General features: G+C 36.2%; 1 protein-coding gene across 8 annotated transcripts in view; it reads left to right on the plus strand.

The window, feature by feature from the left end:
- LOC113824331 (constitutive coactivator of PPAR-gamma-like protein 1 homolog) overlaps nucleotides 1-17,500 on the plus strand; it is a 95,807-nt gene that overhangs the window by 12,577 nt on the left and 65,730 nt on the right. For 4 of the 8 annotated variants that reach the window (XM_070122950.1, XM_070122949.1, XM_070122954.1 and 1 more), the window contains exons 4-10: nucleotides 1,768-1,881; nucleotides 3,076-3,222; nucleotides 4,619-4,786; nucleotides 5,157-5,352; nucleotides 5,584-5,654; nucleotides 7,549-8,209; nucleotides 13,592-13,749. In XM_070122950.1, the coding sequence (XP_069979051.1) occupies nucleotides 1,768-1,881; nucleotides 3,076-3,222; nucleotides 4,619-4,786; nucleotides 5,157-5,352; nucleotides 5,584-5,654; nucleotides 7,549-8,209; nucleotides 13,592-13,749 (1,515 nt within the window). The remainder of the gene's footprint in view (nucleotides 1-1,767; nucleotides 1,882-3,075; nucleotides 3,223-4,618; nucleotides 4,787-5,156; nucleotides 5,353-5,583; nucleotides 5,655-7,548; nucleotides 8,210-13,591; nucleotides 13,750-17,500) is intronic. The other 4 variants (XM_070122955.1, XM_070122956.1, XM_070122957.1 and 1 more) reach the window with 2 other exon arrangements.

Here is a 17,500-nt window from a genome sequence, read left to right on the forward strand (position 1 = left end):
AACAGGGGCGACAGTTCAACTCTTAGTTGGACATTGGTTTTGTGTCTTGACAGGACACTTGGTAGACTCAAATGAGTCTCTTGCCTTCCATTCTATGCCAGGCATTAATGGGACCTTAACACCCTCAGTATCATCCTTTGTCTGGAAGAAATGGGAAATGGGAGAATGTCCCACAGAGCATGTTGGCTTCTTTGCCTATCTTGGGGTCAGAACTAATTACTTGGATCTGGCTTTTCTTCCTGACAAGATTTTCAGTAATTTTTTAACTGAATGATGTTGGAAATAATTGCTCTTCAGTTCTTCACTTCAGCAACAGCAAAGCTGTAAGTGATCAGCTCTGGATGTTGCAACCAATCCAAGATGTTCTAGTCTTCATCCCCAGTAGAACCATTACAGTGGATGAAAACCAATGGGCAGTGTGTTACCAGTACAAGCTGTGTTCCAATGATGGACCAAAGGCCATGTATACCACTGCTTTCTAGATTTATGTGGGGCAGGAGTATCCTGTCAGCATGAAGACAGTAGTCAACTTCTTGCAGCAGGGTGACATAATGTCAGAAATGTGAGCTCCACACTGACAATAGGTATTCCTCCCCCTTTTTATATCTTTACTTGCAGACTTTTTACGATTGGCAGTGCTGTATAACCAAAAGATCATGCCAACAGACTTACAGATGAAGGGGTGAGGCAGTGTAGTAAAATAGAGTATATATGAAGTGAAGAATGGCTTTCATAATAAATATGATATTTTGAAGGTCAGCTACTAAATATGAACATAGAGCAAAAATGGTTGTAACCATTATCCGAAAACTGTCTACTGAAACTTCTCAAAATGAGAGGGCTAGGCTGGTAGCACACAGCAAACATCCCAGCAGAATATGTAATGGGCCAGACTGAAAATTCTCTTCCTGGTGCCAAAGTAGAATCACAGTGGTTATGCCATGTAGGTTATGTTAACCCAGCAAAAAAGGCTGATGTGACTATTGAAATTTGATAAAAACAACAAAAATTATGATTTTTAGACAATCAACCCTATGCTATTATGCATTCATTTATCTTGAACTACTAGTATCATACATGCTTTAAAAATCAACACATCTCTGCTGAAAGAAATCTAAGTTTGCTATTTTGCATAACATTAGATTTATCAATGGTTGGTTTTTAATTATACAGGTCTTGCACTTGGCATTATGCATATTTTGATTGATTGTTTTATAAGTCATAAGTAATAAGTAATTGGTTGGTGTTCTCAGTTTCACCAAGGAACAAGCAGTACAGGCTCTGGACTGTGTGTGTGGGTGTATGGGTGTGTGGGTGAGTGCATGCCTGTATATCTGTGTGTGTGTGCACTTGTGCGTGTGCGTTTGCGCATACATGCATGCTAATGGTGTGTGTGTGTCTGTATGTGTGTGAGAGAGAGAGTGAGTGTGTGTGAGATTTTGACCTGCAGAACCTTGAAGGTCTGAGAAACAAGGAGGAAGCCAGCCAACCCATTTGGGGACCATAAAAGGAATGGCATATATGTACATGCCTCCCCTCCATACTCAGTATGCCTTTTCCAATTGCATCAACAGATATTCATAGATCAGAATTGGATAGAAAACTACAGTCCTATCCAGAAACTGATGTAGACTTCAGAAAAGAAAAAAATATGTTCACTGAGGAATGCAAGCTCATAGAATTTGTAAAACCTTGAACATGTTGCTTGCAGTGCCCTTAGAAATTAACCATCAAGCGAGATATCAATAACTGTCTCTTGTTTTGCAGGTGCTGAAACATGTGACAGTGAAGGGTACTCCCCCGCCCAAGGTGTGGTGGGTGGCTCCTGTTGGCTTGCGGACCTGTTTGCGCATGGCCTTGCGCCACCTTAATATACAAGTGGTTAGTGAAAGTGTATTTTCGTGTCATTTTTTTTCTGCAGATTCTTTGTTTTCTTTTGCATCAGTTTCATTTGGTATTTCATTTATTATTGTTATGGTAATGTAATTATTATGATTATTGTATTTTTATCATTATCATTATCGGCATCATCTTTATCATCATTACACTTATTATCATCATAATTTTCATTATTGATGTTATTTTATATTATTTCTTTTTATCTTAACCCAACAGCGACGGGTAAAAATTTTGTCAAGTTTACGTATGCACGGGCTTGCTGGCGCGCACCGGCAGTTTCCCTTGTTTGCGCCCAGCTCGATCGGTAGTTTGCGAGCTACATATAGTACCTAAAAGCTTTTATTTTGCTAAAATTTATAAAGATATTAAAATTTTGAAGGTTTACCTTCACTTAGGTGCCATTGCCTAAAATCTTTACCATATAAATGAAGCCGCTATATTGGAGAAAAACAACCTCCGTCCGACGAGCCAGTAGGGCGGGAATGGGCATGGCATGATGCCCCCGGCGTTTGGTCCACAACAGCCATGGCATGTACGTACGTGACACCCGGCGCCAATGGGTTAAAAAAGATATTGTTATTATTATTGTTATTGTTATTATTGTGAGTATTATTTTTATAGTTTTTCAAGTTTTTATTATTGTTATTATTATTGTTATTATTTATTATTGATATTTATCATTATTATTTTTTATTCATTATTATTTATTATAATTATTATTGTTTTTTCATTTATTATTATTATAATTTTTTTCAATTATTATTATTATCATTATGCTTTTTATTTTATTTATTATTATCATTATTATTTATTATCATTGATATTATTTATTATTATTATTATTATCTATTATTACTATAATAATTTATTATTGTTATTTATTATTGTTTTTTATTGTTCTTATTTATTATTTGTTATTTATTGTTTATTATATATTATTTATTATTTATTATTATTATTTTTTTTTTCATTTAATGATGATTATGATGATCATAAGATTGATTTTGCTGATATTGATGATATCACCATATTCATCCTCGTCCTCATCCTTATCTTCATCTGCTGTATAGAACGGTACAAACTATAAATTTTATCTTTCAAACTGCAGCAAACATTTTTAAACATGTGTCATACAGAAGACTCCCTTACACACTGGTTCTCACAACCCAATGGCAGCTTTGCACCATGGACGACCACCACCAAGAGGTAATTGCCTTCTGTCGAGAAAACAATTACCATGGACTCATGGCGGAAGATGCAGAATACATAATATTTGACCCCCCACGCTACTTCTCCTCACACCAGCTCAAACTAACGTACAAGGTAGGGGATTTGGAGTCTTTTTCGTTTTTCATTTTTGTTTGTGTATGTATTTATTTTATCTTATTATTTTGCAACTTTGCGGACTGCTCCTCCCACCAACTTAGACTAAAAAAGATGGCATAATGTGATTCAGCCTTTTTCAATCTTGCTATTATTAGATTTGTAATTATTGGGTGGGAGGGAGGAATTAAATTTTGTTGTTTTTTTTACTTATTGTTTTTATTCTGCCTTAAACTTGGTTACAATCACTAGTTCCACAATTGATTAGTGAAATTGTTTGAACCACATGTTGCCGGGATACCATGCCCACTGTATGTTTAATTTAGTCATTGTTTTTATATATAGATGGCTCCACAAGTACTAGGTCATCAATGAGCCAGTTACAAGAAGTACCTGTCTCACCTTATTACCCTTTTCCTTGATTTTTGATAATTTCTAGTAAATGGTACTGCTTTTAGTGATATCAATAACATTATAGTTGATATAATGTTTATAACAAAAATAACTGTAGCATTATTGAAAGTATTAGTAAAAAATGTGTTTTCCTGCTACTTGAAGGAATGGTGAGGTCACAAGATCTACTAAGTGACTCCTTTATGACTAAGTACTAGCAGAGACATCTATGTGCAGAAACAATGAACAGAACAACACTAAAGTGAACAAAACATTTTCCCGGTGGCATTGGGTTGAATATATCCATATATGTTATAGGTTCCTTAGTCCAAATTCTCATACTGGTACTTATTTTGTATTTTTTTGTTATTCATAGAATAGAACTTTAGAGAAAGTTCAGAGAAGTAAATGTAAAAAAAAGATAACACAAAAGATAGTATAGACAAAGATAAGAAAGAAAAATAACAAAGGCTGTAAAATGCCTTCTCTAAAATTAAATGATACAGAAAAATTTCAATGTTCATTAATTGTTGTTATAGGTCTCGAGTGTAATACATGTATATACCATAAGATGTATCTGATCCAGTCATCTAGTGCATTTTGAATGTTTTATGAATATTTAAGAGTTATGTAATAAAAAAGGGTCCCCATATATGAGGGTATGTAATTAAATGTTTTTTTTACCACCAATTGCCTGACAGTACATTACATTTTTTTTTTTTTTTTTCCATTTACACTATCATCTACAATGTAGGCATTGATATATTTGTGTTAATGCACTCCCTCTAATGATAGTAGTGCATTAATGTGAACATATCAATAATCTGTGGTATAGATGCAAGTTTAAACTAACAAAACGTTTAATAGATGTATTTTCTGAGAATGCCTTTGAACATGCATAGCTTCATATGTGTATTTGTGCTTGTGAATAGGAGTATGAGTCTGTGTTTGAGAACCATGTATAATTAATGAAATTTTCCTATGTTTTACCTCTGCTTTTCAGGGGTCGCTGGAAACCAAAGAGTTTATTCTAGATGAAGTGGCGAGAGGTTTGGGTCTACAACGCAACTATTTCTGCTTGCTGGCAGCGCTCTTAGGAAATTATTTACTCACAGAATCTGATCTCAGAGATTTCTATGCTGCATTAGTTCCAAATTATGACAGACAACAGGTATGCTGCTCTCAATGATTATATATAACCTGTTTGATATGTGTAATTGAATTTGATAAAGTTGCTAAAATAATTAGTAATGCAAATGTAGGTGCATGTATATATGCATATATGTGCATATATGCATATGTAAGTGACTCCTTTATGGCTAAGTAGTCGCAGAGACATCTGTATACAAGTATGTATGCATGTATATATATATATATATATATATATATATATATATATATATATATATATATATATATATATTTATATATATAAAAATTTTCTTTTTTATTTTATGTTTACATGAACTTACATATGTATATCTATATCTGTATAAATTAGCATCTATCTGTCTGAATGTATATTTATTATATTTATTCAGACTCCACAAGAGGAAGTAATACGAGCAGTTGTCAAGTTCATAGTCAACAGATGTGATGTCAATAATTTGCTTAGTGTTGGAGCACAGATATTTGGCTCCATAAGTGACCCTCGTGTTGCAAAATTCAAAGAATCTGTACAATACTTCCTCAACGGCACAAAAGACGGCTTCCTGCGCTATAAACCGTTCCAGTCGGGTTAGTTGATATTTTGTTTTGAAATAAGTGTAATCTGTGGTCGCCTTTGGGGGGGTGGGAAGACAAGTGAAGTACTTGTATATTGATGTTTGGAAAAAAATAATTTTGTATAACTTGTGCTGTTATAATCATTGCCTTTTTTTCAAGGCTCTCTCATAGTAGAAAGTAAAAACAAAATGTCTGTATTGATTTAGTAATCTTTGGAATTCTTTGGATCCCTTTCTTTTCCAGGGAGACGAGATGGAGGTCACAGACAGTCTCCGCACCAGTCAGTTCCTAAACAAGAGGTCCAAGAATCAAAGGTAATCATGGCACAGTTTTTGCTTCAGTTCTTGGAGAAGGATGGTAACCAATAGGGTAGGCATGTAGTCTATATTAACATGATGCCAGCAGTGTTTTTTTTCTTTCTTTTTTTAAATATTTATTATGATCATCATTTTCATTTTCACTGTCATTGTCATTAACATTGCCATTGCAGTTATCCCCCATCACTGTCACTGCCACAGTCATAGTTGTCATCATCATCATCATCAATCAACCAATCAGTCAGTCAATCAATCAGTCACTACCACTTTCACCCACACCCTCACCTTCACCCTCACCCTCACCACCCACACCCTCACCACCCACACCCTCACCACCCACACCCTCACCACCCACACCCTCACCACCCACACCCTCACCACCCACACCCTCACCACCCACACCCTCACCACCCACACCCTCACCACCCACACCCTCACCACCCACACCCTCACCACCCACACCCTCACCACCCACACCCTCACCACCCACACCCTCACCACCCACACCCTCACCACCCACATCCTCACCACCCACACCCTCACCACCCACACCCTCACCACCCACATCCTCACCACCCACACCCTCACCACCCACACCCTCACCACCCACACCCTCACCACCCACACCCTCACCACCCACACCCTCACCACCCACACCCTCACCACCCACACCCTCACCACCCACACCCTCACCACCCACATCCTCACCACCCACATCACCACCACCACCCTCCTCCTCCTCCTCCTCCTCCTCCTCCTCCTCCTCCTCCTCCTCCTCCTCCTCCTCCTCCTCCTCCTCCTCCTCCTCCTCCTCCTCCTCTTCTTCCTCCTCCTCCTCTTCCTCCTCCTCTTCCTCCTCCTCCTCCTCTTCCTCTTCTTCCTCCTCCTCTTCTTCCTCCTCCTCCTCCTCCTCTTCCTCTTCCTCCTCTTCCTCTTCTTCTTCCTCCTCCTCTTCTTCCTCCTCCTCCTCCTCTTCCTCTTCCTCTTCCTCCTCTTCCTCCTCTTCCCCCTCTTCCTCCTCCTCCTCCTTCATCATCATCATCTACTCTATCATCAATAATAACTAATAATAACTAACAGAAGCAGTAAAGATAAAAAGCTAAATCAACAATAATAAACACAAAAGTAACAATTACAATAACAAAAACAACAATAACAAAAACAAAAGCAACAGTAAACACACCTAAGTAGCAATACTAACAAAAGTAGCTATTATAGCTAAAATGAAAGTAACAACAGTGACAAAAACAAATGAAAATGACAACATCAACAATTACAACAACATCAGTGATTGCCATCACAAACCACAATCACCATTTATCACTATCACCATCATCACCACCACCATCGCTGTCAACATCATCATCAAAGTCATCATCTCAATTAACTTCATCGTCATCATCATTGCTGCTATTGTTATAATAATTATTATTAGCTTCATAACTGATATCATTGTTATATTGATATTTTTGATTATCATTATTAGTGCTGTTATCATTATTTTTTATAGTAGCCTTATGTAGCAATAGCATTAGCTTACTGTAGTGCATTGCACAAGGCAAAGTGATGCAGGTGGTATATAATGGAAGTTGACTGAAGACAATTAAAGTCTGGGGCTTATCTTCTGACTTTTTAGTACGCCAATAGAGATGTTTTTAGAGCCAGAGGTCTCTATTGTGCATTACCTCACTTTTTCATTGACTAAATACTTCTAGATATATTTGAGGAGCCAGAAGAAGGCTGTAATCTCAAATTCCTAAAGAGAGAGTTTATGCATTTAAGAATACCTGAATAGTTGAATGTGTCTCAGTGGGATGGAGAGTGTGAGACGTAGTGTGCAGTGTGAGAAGGGCTGGGTGTGTGTTATGGTATAACAGGGTGTGTCCTACAGCACAGTGAGGGCTCAGACAGAGTGGACCTTGCCTCTAAGGGCGGAGGGCCACTGGGCCATCAAGGACATTCTGCTTCAAGCCTGGCTGTTGTCCCTGAGAGAGAGAACAGTGACAATGGAGGAGGGATGAGCACCGAGGGGGAGAGCGTTCCTGCCCCAGTGACACCCCATGTGGCACCACCTCAGATCGTGATTGAGGTGACTGGTCCAGGGAGTCCGCAGGGTAGCAGCCGTGGAGGGAGTGGCTGTGGCTCACTCTCACCTGAAGCAGCCCAGCTAGAGCAGGCGCTGGAGTCCCGCCTGGGGGGGTTCACCATCGTGGTTACTGGGGAGGATGAGGAGGAGATACAGCACCTTGAGGACTGGGGTGGGGAGGCAGGAAGAGGAGGAGGGATGGAAGATGCTGGAGGAGGAACCAATCATGGAGAAAGAGAATATTACGGAGGAGGAGGAGGAAGAAAAGGAGATAGCGAGAGTGGTAGGGGTGAAAACATTAAAGAGATCTTTAAAGGAATAGAGCAGAACAAAAGAGAGGAAGAGGAGGTGGAGGAGAACGTTGGAGATGATAATAAGGAGAAAGAAAAGGACGAAGAGAGGAAGGGGGACCTGACGGTGCAGCCGGCTGACCTCGATGACCACGACCACGACTCAGGTATATTATGTTAGTATCACAGCCACACTTTAGCAGAGGAAATTATCATTATTACTACTCCTATTATTGGTCATATTATAATTATTGTTATTAAGGTAGATTTTACATTTATTCTTAATATTATAATTATACCTTTTTAATATCTTAATTTTTGCTATGATAAAGATCAACCATGATATCTGTTTAAATGCTTTCACATAAATGTTGCATGCAATTAGATAGTTTTGTAAGCCATGCAGCTTGTTTTTCTTTTTATAGATTGATAAATCTTTGTTATTTTCTTTTGTGACACAATAATGATGGGAAATTCTTTTAGTAAAGGTGAAGATGGGCATTCATTACTACATACTAATTGTCAGGGTTGCAGTTCAAGAGACCTGATCTTGGCAGTTGAGATATAGACTCTTGATGTAATGAAGTATTACCATAATGAAATTAATAAAAAAACAAGCTTTTTGGCTTCAGATTGGAATTTTGATTATTTTCATAGATGTTCATGATGTTAATGTAAGATGTAGTGATTTTATGTAACAAATCTTTATCTTCTCATTTTATTCTGCACCTCATTAGAACATCTCATTTTTTTTTTCCTGTGTACAAATTTCAGGGGTAACATTTTACATTCCTAAGATTTGAAGTGTCGTCACAGCTTAGATATTATGTATTTACCCTTTAAGTAGAGATGTGCAGTGGGGATTCAGACTTTTACTATACAGTGATTTGGAGGCAGCTGGGTCACATCAAGGGAGGGAGGGGCTTGTTGGGGGATTCGTAAGGGGACAGTAGGCCAATACCATGCATTACAAACATACATACTGGGAATGCAGTTTTATTGAGAAGTATTATCTGAAAAGTATATCTTAATTTTTTTTAATTGTTTGTGTTTTATTCCAAGCAATAAAAAATATGAATATATATATTATTTTCGAATTGCATGTGATTTTTCACACTTTGTGACATTTACTCATTCCAGATGATCAAGCCTATGGTTTTGTAGGTCAAGAGTATTTAGGTTGAAGATTAAGTCTTGTTTGTGTCGAAAGATGTTGAACTTGGATATTCTCTATGAAGTTTATTTATTACTTTTGATAGGATTTGAAATTAACTTTTTTTCCACATGAGAAATATGATGAGGAAGCTAAACCACAAATAAGGGATTTTCCTGTTGATGCACTATGATTTTAGTTTTTCAATTTTGGTTAATCATAGATGGCTCCAAAAGTGCTTAGGCACCTAGGCCTACTTGATTTTAACTTTTTGGCTTATTCTTCCAAATTTTGGAAAGAAGAGGTTTATTTTTAATGATATTGATACTGTAAGAAATAAACCTTTTCCCCCAAAAATTCAAGTATTGTGGTAAACAGGTGGTGTCAGGTGCACCTAGAAATGGATAACTTGATGGCTTATTTACATCAAAATGTTTTATTAGTGGTTCACAATGAAGTAAGAATATAGACTGATGCCCCAGTAACAACTCAAGTCACTTGTTATTTAACTGTATTGGTGCCAGATACATACACTACCCTCTGTGCTTTCTTAATTTCGCTTACGCATAGTGCTTAGCTACTTGAGAGTCAGCTACTAGGCCTGCTTGGTTCACAATTGTACCCCATTTCTTTAGTTTTTTGTTTTAAAAACAATTATCAATATTATTCATGTTCATATTCTTATTTTTATTATTATTATTATTATAACTTTAACAAAAGGAATGTTAATGTAATAATTAATGTTCAGTTAATGAGGTGTATGGGTGAAGTCAGTCATACCTTGTAATTAACTCATTGGTGACAAAGTGCCAGTGGAGCCATTTTTTGTATAAAGATTATTAACCCATTGGCACTGGGTGGCATGTGCGTACATGCCATGGCTGTTGTGGACCGAAAGACGGGTGGCATTGTGTCATGCCACGTCGGACGGAGTTTGTTTTTTTCCGATAGTAGCGGCTTCATTTATATGATAAAGATTTTAAGCAATGGCACCTATAATGAAGGTAAACCTTCAAAATTGTAATATTTTCATAAATCATAGCAAAGTAAAAACTTAGGTGCTAGATGTCACTTGCCAACTATCGATCGAGCTGGGCGCAAACAGGGGAAACTGCCGATGCGCGCCAACAACCCCGTCCATACGTCCACTTGCCAAACTTTTTACAAGTCGGCACTGGGTTAAAGAAAAAATGTAGAAAGCATATGTATAAATGCCTTCTCAATGACAATAATGATAAAGTAAATTTAGATATCATAGTATACTCTCCTTGTGTGAAAGAAAAGGCTTTCAACGAATTGTGCTTCATACTGGTTAAATTGTCTTAAATACTTCTGGCTTAATGGGTCTGGGTTCTTCCACTTGAATATGTACAGATGTTCTTGAGTTGTGATGCGGTAGAATTTAGATTTCCTTTCTTTTCACACTTCATTCAAGTTTTTTTTTTCTGTTTTTTTATCAAATGAAGCAATTATTTCCAAATGCAGTGAAAAAACATAAAAAGTTGCATGCAAATAACCTTTTCTGTTACCAATCATCTAAAAATACATTATCATATTTTTAAAGTATCAGTGTTTTTTGCTTTTATTATACTTTATTAATTCTTTTATTTAGTACAGAGGAAGGACCTACTTCAATATTGCATTCACTATTATTCAGACCTAAAGTTAGAATGATTTGAAATTTATAAGATTATATTATCTTATACTTATTTAAAATCTCCACTTTCTTGTTATTTCTATTATTCTTTTCTTTCTATTTCACCCTTGTGATTGTTGTTTTCCTCTCCCACTTTCTCTCCTGTGCTGTTTCTTCTATTTTCTTCTATTTCTTACCCTTCCTCTTCCTCTTCCTTATGATCTTTCTGTTTCCTCAATCACTTCCCCAGTCTCCTTCACAACCTCCTCAGTTTCTTTCTCCACCTCCTCCTCCTCCATCTCCTTCTCCTCCTCCTCTTCCTCCTTCTCCTTCTCCTTCTCCTTCTCCTTCTCCTTCTCCTTCTCCTTCTCCTCCTCCTCCTCCTCCTCCTCGTCCTCGTCCTTGTCCTCCTCGTCCTTGTCCACCTCCTCCTACTCCTACTCCTACTCCTCCTACTCCACCTCCTACTTCTCCTCCTCCTCCTCCTCCTCCTCCTCCTCCTCCTCCTCCTCCTCCTCCTCCTCCTCCTCCTCTTTCTCCTACTCCTATTCCTTCTCCTCTCCCTTCAATGTTCCCATAGATGTAGGTGTTGCAAAGGTTTTGGATCATGGTATCACATCTCTTAGGTTAACTTAGAATTCATAAATGCTATTGAAATATATTGTATAACAAAATAAATGATTACTAAGACTTTAAAGTAACTACTTCATAGAATTTTTTATCAGGCAAGTACACGGTAGACTGGGTCTGTTGGCATAGGAAGGTAGGGAGGAACTGGGAAGCATGTAGAGAGAAGGGGCTGTCATATGTTGCAGTCATCTTTGTAACTAGGCGCTCAGCTGTCGAGGCCATCTGTCCTTTTCCAAGTATGTCATACCATATAAGTCTATATATGTGCCCAAAGCATTATGAAATAGTTCGCCATACCCAAATGATGCCTTGACTTGGCCTTAACAGGGGGAATAAATTCATAGTCAAGTTGTAAGTTGTTCTTGCAACAACATTCCTGCACTCCAAATGGCCCTTTACCTAGCAGGCTTACACTAGTAAACCTTATGGTCGTCGGCTTGTCAGGCTTACTCAAGTAGACCTTGTTGATTTCGGCAAAGAAGGGGTTAGTAATCTCCTTCTCTGTTTATAAGCACCATTGCTTTATATTTGCTGATGGTATTATGTTTTGGTTAGTGCTTTTATTTCGATGTCACTATTGATTTTGACTTTTTTTACTCATTTAATTTTATTTTATTTTTTTATGTTGTGTTATGTTATTAATAGTGTAATTCCATGATAAACAATACATAATGCATAATGGTATATTTACATGAAAAGAAATTGTTGGAATAAAACTTGTCATTTTAATTATTATTTTTATTATTATTATTATTATTATTATTATTATTATTATTATTATTATTATTATTATTATTATTATTATTATTATTATTATTATTATTATTATTATTATTATTATCATCATCATCATTATCATTATTACTTATTTTTTTATTTATTTTATTATTACTGATAATATTATAATGATATTAAAGTTTACGATGATAATAAAGATAATGATAGTGCTGATGTTAATGATAATAATGATGATAACAGTAATATTGATGATGATGATAAGAGCAATAACAACAACAACAATTATGAAGGTGATAGTGATAATGATGATAATAATGTTAATAATAGTAATAGTGATAATTATTATACTTAGAATGATAATATTGATATTCATTGTTATTAGTTTTTGTTATTGTTATTATTATTATCATTATTATTATTATCATTATGATAATGATTTATTATTATTATTATTATTATTATTAATATTATTATTATTATTATTATTATTATTATTATTATTATTATTATTATTATTATTATTAATATTATTATTATTATCATTATTATTATTTTCAATATTATTATCATCAATTTTATTATCATTATTATTATTACTATTATTATTGTCATTATTATCATTATTATTATCATAATCACTTTTATTGATATTTTATTTAATAATTATTATTGTTGTTGTTATTGTTATTATCATCATTATTATTATTATTATTATTATTATTATTATTATTATTATCATTATTATTATTATCATTATTATCATTATTATTATTATTATTATTATTATTATAGTTATTATTTTTGTTATTGTTATTATTATTATAATGTCATAATTATTGTTATCATTATTTTTATCATTATTATTGTTATTATTATCATTATTATTATTATTATTATTATTATTATTATTATTATTATTATTATTATTATTATTATTATTATTATTATTATTATTATTATTATTATTATTATTATCATTACTCTTATTATTGATATTATCCTTATCATTAATGTTATTGTTATTATTATTATTATTATTTTTGTTATTGTTATTATTAATATTATAGTAATTGTTATGATTAATATGATTATTCTTCTTATTATTATTATTAGTATTGTTATTATTGTTGTTGTTGTTATATTTGTTATTGTTATTGATTCTATTATTATTATTGTTGTTGTTGGTGTTGATGTTGTTGTTATAAGTACCATCATCATTACCATCCTGGACTGTAAATCAACAATATGCAATAAACATACTATGATATAAATTAACTTCTGTCTATTTTAATAATTTTCCTATTTAGATAAGCATACAGATCACAATTTGGTTGTATTATGACCCCCTTTAGTGGCTAAAGGCTTTCCACACTTAAGGGCTAAAGCAGGAATGTGCTGCAGGTGGTGGTTGCCTGGGCTCGACGGCCTCAGGTTCGCCAGGAGCCTCCCTCTTGCTCTCGTCCTCATCTTCATCCAGCAACAGCTCCGCCGCCTCCCCGTACCGCCTCACGCCTGACGTGTCTTGGGCAGCGCAGGTGTACCGCTCCAACCACACTTCCGTGAGTTGCTCCATGTGTGTGTGATGCATATTAGGGCTTTAAGTGCCCCAGACACTTGTTGCACTAGCATTTTAGCTCACTTCATGTACTTAGCTCACTTCAACTTCCATGGAGGGGTTTCAGATTTGTTTCTGATGTAAATGTTTTTCTGTTTTTTTTTTTTTTTTCCTCTGTGAGTGGGGAAGTTTTAAAAGGTATCACTTGGTAAAGGATTGGTAAGGTAGGATTCAAGGTTTGTAAGTTGGGCTCAAGTTAAGGTGTTGAGACGTTGGATGACTTGAAGAGAAATGTAAAGCTGGATTTTTTTTTTTTTTTTTATTTCATTTGTATTTAACTATGCTGTTAAGTCTTTGCTTTCTTGCTTTTTATGTTGTCTTCTTCATTGATTCTCTCTTTTATTTTATTTGCTTTTTGTGTTCACCCCTTCTGACATTCTTTATATCTCTATTTTTTCCTTCTTTTTTTACCTCGTACTCTTTATTTTTTCTCGTATATTTTCTCTTCTGTTCTTATTTTCCTGTTGTTGTTGTTTTTTAATACATTTCCCTTGTTTCTCTTGTCTCACTTTGCTTTAGTACCTGAATGCTTTCCATCACATTCTCTTTTTGTTTCTCTCTCAATTTGTATTCTGATCCTTTTATTATTTCACTTTAATACTAAATTTCCTTTTCTTACTCTTAATCTATCTTGGCTCCTCTCATCTAGAACCAAGTAGTGGTCAAAAGGGACTAGATTTAGGCCCGGGCTGCGAAGACAAATTTCTTGTTTTCATTACCTAGTGTTTTAGATAAGATGTTTGGCTTTTTCTCCTTTTTATATGTAGGTTTCATAAAGATATCACCTCTTCATTTGGAAAAGGAAACACCTTTTTTCATTAACCCAGTGACTATGGATGGCAAAAATATATCTGTATATTGTTTACACAGATGGCTCCACTTGTAATTTTTCACCAAGGGGTCTGTTAATATTCTTACCTGTCTTACCTGTTTATCCTATTTCTTTGATTTTCTGAGTGATTTTTATTATTTTTCTTGTTATTAGTATTTTAATAAAATTATGATAATCATACTGTCAATAATGATAATGATAAATGTATCAACATTAAAAATTTAGGATAAAAAACAATTTCCAGGAAATTCAAGGATGGGGATATCAGTCACAGGCCTACTAATTGACTCCTTGGCAGCATAGCACTTGTAGAGCTATCTTTGTACAATAACATTCATTAAATAGTACAGTGGACAGTACATATATCCGCAGTCAATGGTCTCACACAGGCACAAAAACACATGCATAAAGACACACCAAAAAAAACACACACAGGGGGCACACTCTTACACACCTATGCACAACTGTGCACACTCATGCATACACATGTACTCCCATGCACACCCATGCACCCTCATACACACACCATCATGCCCACGCACACACATATGTACACACACACACACACACACACATGTACACACACACACATGTACACACACATATACACACCTATGCACACATATGTACACACATGTACACACACACATACACACACATATGTACTCACATACACAGACATATGTACATATATACACACGTATGTACACACATACACACACATATGTACACACATACACACATATGTACACACACATACACACCCATTCACACATACATGTACACAATGTACACACACATGTACACAGTGTGCACACGCATGTACACAATGTACACACACATGTACACAATGTACACACACATGTACACAATGTACACACACATGTACACAATGTACACACATGTACACAATGTACACACATATACACACATGTACACACACATATACACACATACAGATATACACACACACATATACACACATACACACACACACACACACACACACACACACACACACATACACACACACACACGCCCATGTACACACACACATACACACACACACACGCCCATGTACACACACACACGCCCATGTACACACACACACACACACACACACATACACGCTCATGTACATACACTCATGTAAACATACACATTCACGCCCATGCACACACACTCATGTAAACATACACATTCACGCCCATGTACACACACACATGTACACACCCAAACACACCCCCATGCATACCCCTCACACAAACACCCATACCCACCCCTACCCTCACATACCCTAACACACGCACACGCACATGCACACGCATACGCGCACACACACTCTCACTGACTCTCCCTCACTCCCTCACATCCTCACACCCATTCATACATATTCATACATATGTATACCTCTGTACATGCGTTTATATGTAAATTTGTATGCATGTCTCTTCGCATTGTTGTTTACCCTTTGTAAACTTGACATGAGAGAGAAGTTCTATACCAAACTCACTTTTATGACTGAAAACTGTCGCTAGTGAAATATTTACATTGTTCGGGATGATTTCAGTGCAGTATCTGGTTGTGATTGGTTACAATGTGTCAGTCAGTCCCTTTGGCTAGGGAGCTGAATCCATCCAGAATAGTCTCCTTTTCCAGGACTTTTATTGGTCCAAGGAGTCCACTCAAGAGCAAGAGTCGGAGGCCATAGATGTATGGTGATTTGGGGCTTGCATTATTCCCTGGCTTTTAAGACTCGGATACTTGATGGATGAGGAACAGTATATCAGGAACCTTGCTAAAAAGGTTGAAGGCTCTTTGTAAATGACCTTTGTCCTGCCAGCTATCCCTAAGAAAGCTGAACTTCAATCCCTCCTCTCAAACAACTGTGAACTCAGTGAATGGTTGAATTATTTCACTATAAACGATGGGCTGAATACTTTGAGCTGTATCAGGTTGAGCAACAGAGAGCTAGCTATAAGTGGCGTCTTGATCCAAGTGCTGGATCCACCCATTGGTGTGAAATGGCATATCCTGCCTGAAGTTAAGGAGGCAACCTCTAAGCTGGAGGATGACATAACAGTAGACATATGTATTAGAGGCTATTATAGGGGTCAACACATGGAGCATGTGCACACACACACACACACACACACACACACACACACACACACACACACACACACACACACACACACACACACACACACACACACACACACACACACACACACACACACACACACAAAGAGAGTGAGAGTGAGAGTGAGAGTGAGTGAGAGTGAGAGTGAGAGTGAGATAGAGAGTAAGATAGAGAGAGAGAGAGAGAGAGAGGGCGAGCGAGTGAGCGAGCGAGAACTCGCTGGATGGCTGGCTCTTTAAGACGTTGATGAGCATTGTAGTGAGTATGATTGTGGCCTACTTGTAGCCTATGTCAACCTCAAGGAGGCATTTGACTTAGTACATGAGGTTTAGGAGAATTCCAACATGCATTGTTTAATTAATAGCAAACATGTAAAATGGTACTGAAAATTCTGTAAAGTGTGGTGGGTGCCCTTCTAGCTTCTTTCTTGTGAAATCAGGAATGAGCATGCCTTTGTTTCTGCACCAACACTTGAACTTGTGCATGAATTGGATGATAGGTAGAGATATTGTCTATTGTCCTTGTCGAGTAATTCTGGGCAATATGAAGGTCGCTGAGTTTGATTTTTCTGATGTTGCCATCCTATCTGAATCTCTAGAGACTGGTGGTAGTTCTCAAAGAATTCTGAAATTAGGTGAATCCCTTGGGTCTGGAGATGTCTTTGACCAAGACCATGTTCCAGGACTTAGCCTCATATTTTCAAATTCCTAATACTTGATG

This window comes from Penaeus vannamei, chromosome 6, assembly GCF_042767895.1.
Source record: "Penaeus vannamei isolate JL-2024 chromosome 6, ASM4276789v1, whole genome shotgun sequence".
Taxonomy (NCBI): Eukaryota; Metazoa; Arthropoda; class Malacostraca; order Decapoda; family Penaeidae; genus Penaeus; species Penaeus vannamei.